This window comes from Gorilla gorilla, chromosome 2 (assembly GCF_029281585.2).
Source record: "Gorilla gorilla gorilla isolate KB3781 chromosome 2, NHGRI_mGorGor1-v2.1_pri, whole genome shotgun sequence".
Classification (NCBI taxonomy): Eukaryota; Metazoa; Chordata; class Mammalia; order Primates; family Hominidae; genus Gorilla; species Gorilla gorilla.
Window position 1 is genome coordinate 68,665,491 of NC_086017.1, and position 15,222 is coordinate 68,680,712.

The 15,222-nt window shown below is 39.0% G+C and overlaps 1 protein-coding gene and 1 long non-coding RNA gene across 10 annotated transcripts in view; one reads left to right on the plus strand and one right to left on the minus strand.

Moving 5' to 3' along the window:
- Positions 1 to 15,222, minus strand: part of CFAP20DC (CFAP20 domain containing) — a 325,501-nt gene that overhangs the window by 90,592 nt on the left and 219,687 nt on the right. For all 9 annotated transcript variants that reach the window (XR_004069913.3, XR_008678500.2, XR_004069914.3 and 6 more), the window contains one exon: positions 14,853 to 15,056. Coding sequence is in view for 6 of the 9 variants with exons in the window: in XM_031009863.3 (XP_030865723.3) it covers positions 14,853 to 15,056 (204 nt within the window). In the remaining 3 variants the exon portion in view is untranslated. The remainder of the gene's footprint in view (positions 1 to 14,852; positions 15,057 to 15,222) is intronic.
- LOC134758059 (uncharacterized) overlaps positions 7,600 to 15,222 on the plus strand; it is a 196,308-nt gene continuing 188,685 nt past the window's right edge. The window contains exon 1 of the long non-coding RNA XR_010132835.1: positions 7,600 to 7,704. This is a non-coding gene — a long non-coding RNA (uncharacterized lncRNA). The remainder of the gene's footprint in view (positions 7,705 to 15,222) is intronic.

Below are 15,222 nucleotides of genomic sequence, written 5' to 3' on the forward strand. Positions count from 1 at the left end.
CAAAATCATGCCAAATTGTAAAGACCATCGAGGCTAGGAAGAAATTCCATCAACTAATGAGCAAAATAACCAGCTAACATCATAATGACAGGATCAAATTCACACATAACTATATTAACCTTAAATGTAAATGGACTAAATGCTCCAATTAAAAGACACAGACTGGCAAATTGGATAAAGAGTCAAGACCCATCAGTGTGTTGTATTCAGGAAACCCATCTCACATGCAGAGACACACATAGGCTCAAAATAAGAGGATGGAGGAAGATCTACCAAGCAAATGGAAAACAAAAAAAGGCAGGGGTTGCAATCCTAGTCTCTGATAAAACAGACTTTAAACCAACAAAGATCAAAAGAGACAAAGAGGCCATTACATAATGGTAAAGGGATCAATTCAACAAGAAGAGCTAACTATCCTAAATATATATGCACCCAATACAGGAGCACCCAGATTCATAAAGCAAGTCCTGAGTGACCTACAAAGAGACTTAGACTCCCACACAATAATAATGGGAGACTTTAACACCCCACTGTCAACATTAGACAGATCAACGAGACAGAAAGTTAACAAGGATACCCAGGAATTGAACTCAGCTCTGCACCAAGCGGACCTAATAGACATCTACAGAACTCTCCACCCCAAATCAACAGAATATACATTTTTTTCAGCACCACACCACACCTATTCCAAAATTGACCACATAGTTGGAAGTAAAGCTCTCCTCAGCAAATGTAAAAGAACAGGAATTATAATAAATTGTCTCTCAGACCACAGTGCAATCAAACCAGAACTCAGGATTAAGAAACTCACTTAAAACCGCTCAACTACGTGGAAACTGAACAACCTGCTCCTGAATGACTACTGGGTACATAACGAAATGAAGGCAGAAATAAAGATGTTCTTTGAAACCAACGAGAACAAAGACACAACATACCAGAATCTCTAGGACGCATTCAAAGCAGTGTGTAGAGGGAAATTTATAGCACTAAATGCCCACAAGAGAAAGCAGGAAAGATCCAAAATAGACACCCTAACATCACAATTAAAAGAACTAGAAAAGCAAGAGGAAACACATTCAAAAGCTAGCAGAAGGCAAGAAATAACTAAAACCAGAGCAGAACTGAAGGAAATAGAGACACAAAAAACCCTTTCAAAAATTAATGAATCCAGGAGCTGGTTTTTTGAAAGGATCAACAAAATTGATAGACCTCTAGCAAGACTAATAAAGAAAAAAAGAGAGAAGAATCAAATAGACACAATAAAAAATGATAAAGGGGATATCACCACCGATCCCACAGAAATACAAACTACCATCAGGGAATACTACAAAAACCTCTACGCAAATAAACTAGAAAATCTAGAAGAAATGGATAAATTCCTGGACACATACACCCTCCCACGACTAAACCAGGAAGAAGTTGAATCTCTGAATAGACCAATAACAGGATCTGAAATTGTGGCAATAATCAATAGCTTACCAACCAAAAAGAGTACAGGACCAGATGGACTCACAGCCGAATTCTACCAGAGGTACAAGGAGGAACTGGTACCATTCCTTCTGAAACTATTCCAATCAATAGAAAAAGAGGGAATCCTCCCTAACTCATTTTATGAGGCCAGCATCATCCTGATACCAAAGCCGGGCAGAGACACAACCAAAAAAGAGAATTTTAGACCAATATCCTGGATGAACATTGATGCAAAAATCCTCAATAAAATACTGGCAAACCAAATCCAGCAGCACATCAAAAAGCTTATCCACCATGATCAAGTGGGCTTCATCCCTGGGATGCAAGGCTGGTTCAATATATGCAAATCAATAAATGCAATCCAGCATATAAACAGAACCAAAGACAAAAACCACATGATAATCCCAACAGATGCAGAAAAGGCCTCTGACAAAATTCAACAACCCTCCATGCTAAAAACTCTCAATAAATTAGGTATTGATGGGACGTATCTCAAAATAATATGAGCTATCTATGACAAACCCACAGCCAATATGATACTGAATGGGAAAAAACTGGAAGCATTCCCTTTGAAAACTGGCACAAGACAGGGATGCCCTCTCTTCTGAATACCATTCCTATTCAGTATAGTGTTGGAAGTTCTGGCCAGGGCAATTAGGAAGGAGAAGAAAATAAAGGGTATTCAATTAGGAAAAGAGGAAGTCAAATTGTCCCTGTTTGCAGATGACATGATTGTATATCTAGAAAACCCCATTGTTTCAGTCCAAAATCTCCTTAAGCTGATAAGCAACTTCAGCAAAGTCTCAGGATACAAAATCAATGTACAAAAATCACAAGCATTCTTATACACCAATAACAGACAAACAGAGAGCCAAATCATGAGTGAACTCCCATGCACAATTGCTTCAAAGGGAAGAAAATACCTAGGAATCCAACTTACAAGGGATGTGAAGGACCTCTTCAAGGAGTACTACAAATCACTGCTCAGTGAAATAAAAGAGGACACAAACAAATGGAACAACATTCCATGCTCATGGGTAGGAAGAATCAATATTGTGAAAATGGCCATACTGCCCAAGGTAATTTATAGATGCAATGCCATCCCCATCAAGCTACCAATGACTTTCTTCACAGAATTGGAAAAAACTACTTTAAAGTTCATATGGAACCAAAAAAGAGCCCACATTACCAAGTCAATCCTAAGCCAAAAGAACAAAGCTGGAGGCATCACGTTACCTGACTGCAAAGTATACTACAAGGCTACAGTAACCAAAACAGCATGGTACTGGTACCAAAACAGAGATATAGATCAGTGGAACAGAACAGAGCCCTCAGAAATAACGCCGCATATCTACAACTATCTGATCTTTGACAAACCTGAGAAAAACAAGCAATGGGGAAAGGATTCCCTATTTAATAAATGGTGCTGGGGAAACTGGCTAGCCATATGTAGAAAGTTGAAACTGGATTCCTTCCATACACCTTATACAAAAATTAATTAAAGATGGATTAAAGACTTAAACGTTAGACCTAAAACCATAAAAACCCTAGAAGAAAACCTAGGCATTACCATTCAGGACATAGGCATGGGCAAGGACTTCATGTCTAAAACACCAAAGGCAATGGCAACAGAAGACAAAATTGACAAATGGGATCTAATTCAACTAAAGAGCTTCTGCACAGCCAAAGAAACTACCATCAGAGTGAACAGGCAACCTACAAAATGGGAGAAAATTTTCGCAACCTACTCATCTGACAAAGGGCTAACATCCAGAATCTACAATGAGTCCAAACACATTTACAAGAAAAAAAGAAACGACCCCATCAAAAAGTGGGCGAAGGACATGAACAGACACTTCTCAAAAGAGACATTTATGCAGCCAAAAGACACATGAAAAAATGCTTACCATCACTGGCCATCAGAGAAATGCAAATCAAAACCACAATGAGATACCATCTCACACCAGTTAGAATGGCAATCATTAAAAAGTCAGGAAACAATAGGTGTTGGAGAGGATGTGGAGAAACAGGAACACTTTTACACTGTTGCTGGGACTGTAAACTAGCTCGACCATTGTGGAAGTCAATGTGGCGATTCCTCAGGGATCTAGAACTAGAAATACCATTTGATCCAGCCATCCCATTACTGGGTATATACCCAAAGGACTATAAATCATGCTGCTATAAAGACACATGCACACGTATGTTTATTGCGGCTCTATTCACAATAGCAAAGACTGGGAACCAACCCAAATGTCCAACAATGATAGACTGGATTAAGAAAATGGGGCACATATACACCATGGAATACTATGCAGCCATAAAAAATGATGAGTTCATGTCCTTTGTAGGGACATGGATGAAATTGGAAATCATCATTCTCAGTAAACTATCGCAAGAACAAAAAACCAAACACCGCATATTCTCACTCATAGGTGGGAAATGAACAATGAGAACACATGGACACAGGAAGGGGAACATCACAGTCTGGGGACTGTTGTGGGGTGGGGGGAGCGGGGAGGGATAGCATTAGGAGATATAACTAATGCTAAATGACGAGTTAATGGGTGCAGCACACCAGCATGGCACATGTATACATGTGTAACTAACCTGCACATTGTGCACATGTACTCTAAAACTTAAAGTATAATAATAGTAAAATAAAATAAAAAAAGAAAAGAAGGGTATGGGTTTATTTTACAGATCCAGCAAATAGCAGAGTGGTATAAATGAGAAATCACATTTATCATTATTATTATTTTGGTGGCCCAGTCATTGGACCTCATAGCATCTATGATGTAATTAAAGTTCATGTATTGAAATTTTCCTCTTTGTGGAATTTTTATGCTGTTAACATTGGTTGATATTTTCAGACAGGAAAACAAAACCAAACAAGATATCTCATGGAACTAATGCTGCAGTTCAACCATCATTAATAACAGAAACCCAGACACACAGAAAATATATTTAGTCTCAATGTTAGTAAGTGTGTAAATATAATTTCTATTACCACGAATGAGAATTACACATGTAAATCTTAGGTCAAGGTAGTCATTTTCCCCAAGTGTATAACACAACCTCAAGTACTGATCAATAAGCTGAAAAAAATGATGCCAATACCTAACAAAAATGTGAAATCTCAAATTTTCCCTCCACAATAAACCTTTCAGTTACATTTCAAAACATAGCTGAACAACTATATCTCATGTAGCCTTAAACACTTGCTTCCAATGGAACTTGATCTTTTTCCTTTGTTCTATAAAGGGAAAAAAATTCCATCCTCTTTTTGAATATCAGCTCTAAGTATTTATGTGGTTAGCAACAATGCAATTCTAATAATAAATCATTTTCAACATTCTCATTTTATTACAATTTAGAGTTTGCTATACATTTTTAAATTGCATTCAAAGAGCTTTAGCTACTTCCAAACCCAGTGGGGTTGGTGTTAAGGGTTTCTCACCCATCATAATGTGGCCCCTGACTGAGGAGAACAACGTAGCCATGGTGCCTGTATATACAGAGCTCATACTCCTTAGCTTCCAGATATTTCTCATTAAAATAAGTCTCAAAATATTAATGATGTAGGTGATGGGAATTCTTCAGAGTAAACTGTCTCCCTCTATAAATTATCTGTTGGAAGTGTTCCTTTAATTTAAATCAAACACCCGATCTGATAATCACAGTCACTTAGCTTGACTACCTGTTATGCACCATGAATTTAAATGTACTCAGATACTTTGGTAATTGAACCAATATCAATGCATCACCATTTCAGTAATAAGAAACAACAGCTGGGAGAACAGTGGAAGGAAAAACATGTCATAAGACATATTTGATCTCACTAGAGAAATAAGACTTTCAGCAATTTGCAAGTGAAATTTGGTTCTATGATTTAGGCTTTATTATTTCACAGCAAAAAAGAAATTAGCAAGCAAAGGGCCTAACAGGTTCTCTGGACGAACTCACACTGGTATAGAAATACTCCCAATAACAAATTCATTGGTATTCGTCCAGTATTTCAGCTGTACTCAGGCCTCCAGTGAATGGACCTCTGCCTATTTATTTTTAGAGGCATTTCCATAACTCTCTAAGCATCACAGACCTGATATTCAGGTGAATTTCCATTTCTTAATTTTATACTATTAATTCTACTTACACCCATGCCCAAACCTCTATTCCAAATGAATTACTCCATCCCTTGGAAAACAGAAGTGGTTACAGAATCCTATCTTGTTTGTGACTCAGCCCCTCCTCGCTTTAGACTATACAGACTGATCCCTTTCCATCTTTGCTCATAGTGATTTTTAAGTGTTAGAAAACAAAAAAGTAACCAATGGAAACTTTTCAAATAAAAACTGCTGACATGAACACATAGAAAGGTGAACAACTAGCTGTCTGAGGCTAGACATCCTCACCTACAAATGGATATTGATGGAGTTCAGGACATGGCATTTACAGTAGCAGGAAGGTCACTCTCACCTTCTCCTGTTCTCCCCTGCAGCTGGTCATAAAACATAGCTAGGATTTTCTGACCACCCCCTGGAGCAGGTCATAAGATACTCATTTGAGAGATTCCCTCTCTATCCCCTGAAGAAAGGAACATCCTTATCTCTGAAGACACAGGGACACAGAGAAGAATCTGAACAAAGGCCTTGCTGATTTTCTTAGTTTATTTCCATTAGCTCATATCTCCTTTGCCCAATCATATTTCTCCACCACTTTCCCCTCTTCATCAAACCTAGAGTAAAAATATTCAAGTTTCACTGTTTGTTCAGTTCTTCATTTCCTTATAAAGACTCCTGTATCATGGAAAACTTACATGAAATAAATTTGTATGTTTTTCTTTTGCTAATCTGTCTTTTGTTGCAACAGAGGCCTTGGCGATGAATCCAGGGTGGGTGAGAAAAAGATATTTTTCCTCCCCTACAATATGCTTATAAACATATGTAGCAGTAAACCTATTTCTAGGTAGGTAGCATCCTGTGAAAGCACCAATGAAATAATATAGAATTTGTTTTGATTTTGGCATTCAGCCATACCTAGAGAATATCATAAGTAGATGCAAAGGGATGGCAACCAGTATCTACAATGAACTACGACCATCATCATAATAGTGGCGATTGACATTTATTGAGTACTTATGCTAATTCTTGGTAGATATGATCTTATTTGATCCTCAGAGCAATTCTATGAAATAAATAGGATGAACAACTACATTCAACAGAAGAGGAAACTGACACTGGGTATTAACCCAGGATCGTGCCTGCCAGGAAAGAGTGGAGTTAGAATGTGAACCCAGGCAGCCTGAGTCCACAGCTTACCCTCTTAACCACTAGTCTGTAGTGTTTATTCCAGCTTGAGAGTGCATCTAGAGTGGTGACTATTTAAGTTTTTGAATAACAAAATGACAAAATCAGTTCTGTTTGTGGCAGGAAAAAAAAGTGACCCTGAAGAAATACATTTATTTGAAATATATATGACTATCTCCTTACCATAAATTAAATTAATTGTTTTTATTCTCATGACACGTCACTATGTATTTACAATTTAAAAAATAAGTTTTGCCACGTTACTAAATTTGGGATAATCATAAAATATAATAGACAGTACTCTGAGAATAAGAAAAGTTTATTTCCTGGGGTGACTTTCATAGTCACTAAACACAGAACAACTTGCACATTTCAATATTTCCTCCTGACAGTACAGATACTGTCTCTATTATCACTCTATTACACTGACTCTAATATCAGTTTTCGTATATCATTTCTATAGTTGTATAAGAACATCTGCTCATATGATTTATCTGCAGCTTAGCACAATCAACTACATACCTTTTTAGTTCAGGAGGATTAAAAGAAAACTCATTCTACCCAAAGAGAGCTGAGAAGTTAATGAATCTGTAGATCAGAACAAATTAAAACCTATTAATTATAAGGAGTCTGAAATGCCAATATATTATATTTTGAATACACAGAAACCAGGAATATCATGCAAAAATGCTGATACGCTGTCGAGCAAAGAAATGGAACAGATCACAGAAACTCAGGACCTTGGCCTTTTGGTGGCGCTGTTGCTATGTGCTAGTGCCAGGAAAACAGTATTCATATATAATTACCACGGAGCACAAGCAGCTTTGCTTTTCCATGATCAAGCTGCTAGAGATTTTGGGGTGAGGGAGCGAAATGAAGGCTAAATAAAAGAACAGGAGATAAGATAATCCTGCCATGTTAAAAGGTAAAGATAATATTTTTATGTTGTTATGTAAAACCTATGAAAATGGCAATAATGTTGCAAGGTTAATCAAGACCATAAATAACTTGTCTGAGAACCTCACCATATGCTTGCAATTTTATTAAGTGTATTTTGCCTCGTTATTCTCCACATATTATGCTCTGCAACATGCCATGTTGATGGATGCATGCAATGAGCTTTTCTTTTCTTTTATTTTTTGTAAGCTAAAGAGACTTATGTGCTTGATATTAGGTATGGGAATTCTTTTTTTTTTTTTTTTTTAAGAGATGGGGTCTCATTATGTTACCCACACTGGCCTTGAATTCCTGGGCTAAAATCCTCCTGCCTTAGCCTCCCAATTAGCTGGGAATACAGACCTGCGCCACCATGCCCCCGTTCAGGTTATATTAATTATTAACCTGAAGGAATGACAGCTTTGGGGCATCTGCTCACAGGGTAGCTGCACAATAAACCTACCTTTCTTGAATCTACATTTGAGGAGAGACAGTGAAATGAAATATTGAAATAATGAAATAATGAAGGAGTTTATTTGTAAGGATCTGAGGGAGTCAGTCTGTACGCTGATGGTTAAACTCACATCAAAACAAACACTACAGAATCTCTGCTTACTCTTTCAGGTCTCAGTCGTCATAAAAAGGGAAAATGTCCTAGAAATTCTGTTCTGATCACTCAAGTGGCCCTTTGAGGAGAATAACCTTGGGGAAACAGCAGTTGACAGTCAGTGTGAGCTTACTCTGCTAAGCACCGGGCACATGCATTTCATGTACTCATTCGATTTGCATAATGCCAACATTAGGAAGGTTCTTTTATTATTTCCATTTCAAAGATGATCACGTCCATAAATGGCAGAGCTGGAATTTGAGCCCAGGTTGACTGATCTAGAGTTTATATTTGTTTGGGCATCCCATGAAGCAGTGTCCATTGATAGCTGTTCCTATTCCTTAAAAAAAGAAAACACACACACATACACACACACACACGACATGGCTTTATGCTATTGTCAATCAAAATCCCTCACCAAGATAAAATTCACTTAAAATTCATTACAACTAACTCCTAAGTGCCCTTCCAAAGGCTGCCGAGAGCCCAGTTTTTGAATAAATCTCACGAGGGCTACTCCTAACAGAAACTCTCCAAAATTGATTGATTGTAGCCTGGTTTCTACAGAAGTTGTAAAGTATTGTTTTAATTGAATTTGGTTCTAAGTTAGAAACTTTGAAAAATTTGTCTGTCAAAGGCCAATGGATTTCTCAGTAGGCTTGATTTATTTAGCAAGAGACGCCTACAAAAGCCAATTTGCTATGAGGAATGTGGTTACATTTAATTACACTTTTAAATGACTAATTTGTTATATCTAAACACCTTTTAAACAGTACATATTACTCTGAACTGTACAGATGCTGAGGAATCAAAGTTTGTGGTAAACACAAAGGATTTTGCTAAAGACTCTTCATTTTACTCTGCGTAGGCTTTCTGGCTTCAGACTGCAATGTGTGTGAAGTCGTCAGGTAAAAATGCTAAACTGAATGGGACCGGACTACATCTTTTTCTTCCTATTTGCAATCAGGCCCTGCTCAGAAGGAGATTTTCCTTTGGGTGTATATTTAATATCCATTTATCAAATCTTGAATTGAAAATATTACATGCATCACTCAGGATTTATTTAAGCAAAGCAAAGCTGATGTTTATTTTGGAATCTTGATGAAAATTATTTTAGAGTAAAAAATGAATTTTTAAAAATTATACTTTAAGTTTTGGGATACATGTGCAGAATGTGTAGGTTTGTTACATAGGTACACATGTGTCATGGTGGTTTTCTGCACCCATCAACTCGTCATCTACATTAGGTATTTCTCCTAATGCTATCTATCCCTCCCCTAGCCCCCTACACTCCGACGGGCCCTGCTGTGCGATGTTTCCCTCCCTGTGTCCATGTGTTCTCACTGTTCAACTCTCACTTATGAGTGAGAATATGCAGTGTTTGGTTTTCTGTTCCTGTATTAGTTTGCTGAGAATGATGGTTTCCGGCTTCATCCACGTCCCTGCAAAGGACCTAAACTCATCCGTAAACAAGGAATTTTTAAAAATATTATTGATTGATTCATTCAAGTAATGACTGACAACCAGCTGTGATGCCTTGTGCTAGCCTTTGTGCTCCAACACAGAAGGCATGAAAGAACACAGGCAGGGTTCTGCCTTCAAGGAATTCACAACCAGGCCTGGGGATAGTGGTAACAGTGGTTAGCTAATGTCATAAGTGCTGTAATTGAGCCAGAAGATAACAGGGACCCAGAGAGGGAAGTGAATAATTCTGTTCAGGGTGGGATGAGGGTTGGGGAGAGTTTCATGAAGCAGTGACAAGTGAGTTGGGGCCTTCAGAAATAAGCAAAAGGAGGGATAAACAGTCAGAGTACAGAGAATTTTAGGGGCAGTGAAACTACTCTGTATGATACTATAATGGTAGATACATGTCACTATACCTTTGTCTACATCCATAAAATGCACAACACCAAGAGTGAACCCTGATAATGTGACAATGATGTGTCAATGGAGGTTCATTAATTGTAACAAATTACCACTCTGGTGGGGGACACTGATAATCGGGTTCGTCTCAATTTTGCTGTGAACCCAAAACGGCTCAAAACAATTATAAGTCTTTAATAAAAAATTAGCCAAAAACCAAAAAACCAAAACAGAAATTAAAGAGCCATTTTCTAAATAGAGAAGGAGCTGCCAGACAGAGAAGAGATGAGCACGGCCTGATCTGAACACAGGGCATGGTTCACCAAGTGACAGCCAAGTTGACAGTGTGGCAGGAGCAGAGCGGCTCACTTGTGTGTATGTTGGGTCGGGGGTGGGTAGCGAGACAAGCAAAACTCATTTCAAGTGCTACGCAAGCTGACAGAGAAACGAAGGCACTAAGAGGAGGTTATCTTGCTAAAGGAGAGACTCCCCACTGTCCCCTCCACCACAGACTTCATTTGGCTTCCTTTTGGAACTTGGAATTCCAGTCTCCTCTTGTCTGCATGGTGAACTTGAACTCATTCTTGAACTTTGGCTTAACTGTTGTCTTCTCTGTGAAAGCATCCCTGAAACCCACAGGTGGAATCGCTCCCTCTCACGTGTTCCCATAACTCGTTATTCTATCACTTGCCACCCTGAGTTACAGTGAGCCGTTTACCTGGGCTTCCCCACCAAAACTGTGAACACCTCAAGCTTGGATAAGGCTTTATCTGTATCCTCAGTAGCCAGCCTAGTTCACAGCACATGTGTGCCACTCAAAAACGTATGTGTGGAATGAGTGAATGTGAGACAGACAAGCAAGCTTGTGGTGAGAGCTATCAGGGAGATACTCCTGACTCTTGTGGCAGAGAAGGTGTATCCTTCACAATGAGGCCTGGAGAAGGGCTACAGTGACTTTAGAGCTAAGTCTTGAGGATAATCAGGTCCACGGTACAGGGATAATGTGCAGAGTGCATCTAGGGACTACAGAACGGAATGAAAGGTGGGGTGCAGTGAGAGATGAGGCTGGAGAAAGGGCAAGTCTCAGATCATGGGGGCTCCTGTATGCCAAGGTAGAGGTGATGGGGAGTCACTGAAAGGCTTTACCTAATGAAGAGATCAGATCAGATCAAATTTGGGCTTTAGGAAGATCACTAATGTGAATAATAATGATAATAATAATGACAGCTAAACTTCATTTATTAAGTACTTATGTCTCAGATACAGTGCCAAGCATTTTATAAGGGTCACAGCTTGGATCTCAACCGTGGAAATTTGACGTCAGAGCTGAGGCTCCTAACCACCAGGTTACAGTGCTTTGACTGGAGGCACAGAGATGTTAGGGAACTATTGAAGGAATTCAGATGAAAAATAAAGTGCATAAACCATAAAAAAGAGTGAAATCATGTCCTTTGCAGCAACATGGATGCAGCTGGAGGCCATTATCCTAAGCAAATTAATGCAGGAACAGAAAACCAAATACTGCATGTTCTCACTTATAAGCAGGAGCTAAACATCAGATACTCATGGAAATAAATATGTCAACAATAGAAACTGGGGACTGCTAAAGGAGAGAGGGAGGAAGGGGACAGGGATTGAAAAAGTAACTATTGGGTACTATGCTCAATACCTGCATGAATGAATCATTTGTACCCCAGTCTTCAGTATCATGCAATGTACCCTGGTGACAAATGTGCACATGTACCTCCTCAATCTAAAATAAACATTGAAAAAAAATAAAGTGCATAATCTGTCACGGGATTAAGGGGAAAAAAGAAAAAAGGAAAAGTGCCAAGGCTGTGGTATTAGGAAGGGTGGGTTAAGAGATAAAAAGGAGAGAGGATTCTTAGGATTTGGAGACCAGCTGGATGTGGGATAAAGAAGCGGGAGAAATGAAGATGCCTTCCAAATTTCTGGCTAAAGGATCAATATGGATGTTGACATTATTCGCTGAGATAAAAGAAGAGTGGGATAGGCCGGGCATGGTGGCTCACCTGTAATCCCAGCACTTTGGGAGGCCAAGGTGGGTGGATCATTTGAGGTCAGGAGTTTGAGACCAGCCTGGCCAACATGGTGAAATCCCGTCTCTACTAAAAATACAAAAAATTAGCTGGGCATGGTGATGGGCGCCTGTAATCCCAGCTACTTGGGAGGCAGAGGTTGCAGTGAGCCAAGATGGAGCCACTGCACTCCAGCCTGGGTAATAGGGTGACTCAGTCTCAAAAAAAAAAAAAAAGGGATATTATTGTGATGAATAAAGTTATGAATTCTTTTATTTCTTCTTTTTCACTGTCTCTGTGCAACTTTTAAAGAGAAAGGCATGAGTTCTCAAAAAGACCACAATGATGCTTGCAAAATTGCTCTATCTAAACTCTATACAAGCAGCAAGACACAGAGGAATACACAAGCAAGACACATTACAGCAAGACAATACAGCAAGACACATTAAGGAATACAATTTTCCATTTGGCGGTAGTTCCAATGTTAGATAGACTGACTCTGATGCAATAATAAACATATCTTATGAATACCAAAGGTAGGCTTTTCAATATTTTCTCTGTCTAAAAAATATCAGACCATTTTCAGTTTCTCATTTGGTCAAATAGAGGGGTTATTAAGTTCATTACCAAAGGCCTTATTTTTGGCTGTATACTTTTCGAGTGGAATAGATGTCATGCAGGAGACTTCAGTCCTTGCCAGAACAGGACAGTGATGAGAACACTGTATCCAGGGCAACCAAGAGTTCAGCCTTTTCAGTCCATAAATAATCATTCCTCAGCTTGCCCTTTGTAATGTTGGTCTCCAAGCTACTTCATGACAGAATGAGCTCGATCAGGAGGCCACTGTTCTCTTTCTTACTTGCAGTTTAAATGACTGCTGCAGAGTATTTTATAAGAAAGGCAATGTTTCAATTCTATTGCAAATTGTACTGGTAAAAATCTGCAACTGACTCTTATGATCTTAGCTTGGCTACAAGAATACTCTAACCAGAGTAACCAGAAGTCAGATATTTTTCTGGGTGCGTGGATACTTTTTGGCACCAAGGCTGCCAGAAGTGTTATGTATATTTGATAGTTGTGTTTAATGAAAGCACAACTGAGGCAAGAGAAACCTGAAGGTATGCAAGGTAGGGATAAAGAGCACTAATCCCCCCATCAAACCAACTGGAATTCTTCTCCATGAAGACTTGTGTAAGTTCTCCCCAGAGCACAGAATCTCACCTTCCATGGGATATCCAGATATCCACTGGATAACACTCATTTGACAACTGAATCACCACATCATGGTGGTCAGGAGCCCAGACTTAGGAGTCAGACCAAGTTAGGTCTGATTCACTGTACTCAAGAGCCTCCATTACTCAAGAGCTCTGCAACAGTGCTTACCACACAGAGTAGCCGTAAGGAGTAAACTAGATAACATGTAAGGCATTTAGGTGCCAGGGCCTCTGAGATTTCCAAGATCTACAAAGATGTTGGAGACCTGGAAAAAACTGGCTTTAAAATATGAAAAGCAAATCACAAAATTCATATGTATTTAATTAAATACTTAAAACCTAACTTATCCACGTCAACTATACTTCAACTCAATCTTTATATAGTTATATATAAATGAGTAAAAGTTATTTTATATTTTCTTTAAAAATTGTATAGCAAAAACATATTTACTTTTGGATGAAAGTATATTTTAGTCTGTTTGCTATGATATTGAATGTAGCCTTATAAGTAAATATTTCTCAGGCCTGTGGAGGTCTTAAAATGGCTCTAGGTACTTAAAGAAATGGTAGCTCTAATTATCATAATTATACCAATGATTTTATTATTCTGCCTTATGACATTTCTTGTGCTGTACTGAACTGTTCGACTGTTGTTTACACTCTGTCTTTCCAATTAAGTTGTAACGTCCTTGAGGACAGTATTGTAGAGAATGGACTGAGTTTAAAAACTGGGCTCTGCTCTGGGCTTCACCACTGACCAGGTGTGGAAGCTTGGACCCAGGCTTTAGTTTCTTCACCTGAAAAACAGGAAGACTAAGTAAGACCTGTTCCAACTCCTCTGCTGGGCCATAGTGAGGGCAATGGGCTATACTGAAGTGCTTTAACTATGGAAACACATGGGAATATAAGCTTCTGAAGCATCCACAGTGCCTATCGTAGCCCATCAGACACAGGGAGCAATCAGTGAACATCTGGTGACTTCTACAGAAGGTTCTTTTCTGTCTTCACATCCAAGCAATACTTGTGTATCTATAGTCTTTTCCTCTGTGTTCATTCATTTCATAAATACTTATTTAACAAATATTGAGCCTCTTGTATGTGCCACAGGGCTTGTACTAGGGGATACAATGGGACACCCAGTGTCTACAGTAAAATTGTTCTTTTTGTTCTTTCAATGTGTGATTTGATATATCATCATATATACATTTTCTGAAGGTAAATAAGACAATTTAAGAAAAGACTGTCATCTAATTTCTGTCCATTCTCAAACACTATTTCAGAATGGACTCTGATTATTTCTCATAGGGAGAGTTCTCATTTTGGTCCTGGCTTTTCCAGGCAAAGCTGGGATTTGTTAGAAAAAAGCTTGCTCCTTGTTAAGCAATGAGAGGAAGCTGCAAAGCCAGGGACTCACGGGTGGCAGGCAGGAGTTCCAGGTGGTTGTGTCGTCACTGCTGGTACTTATGCTGACATTACAGTTGTCCACCTGGGAGGCACTCAGGCCATGGGAGGTCCCAGCATCCTCCAGTTCTTCATTTTGTTGCCGCTGTAGGCTTGCTAGCATCTGTAACTCGGATTCACTCATCTGGCTCGGCTGATAGTTTCGCCAGTCATATTCCTGACCAAGAGAGAGGAAAATAACAAAGGGTCATTTGGCCTAATTCTACGGCTACTAACAAATGCCACAGCCTTAACCCCTATAGCAGCTCCCCCAATTGACAGAGGCCCAAATCCCTAACATGCCTCCATGTGCTACCTGCCCCATCCATTATACCACCTCCTGT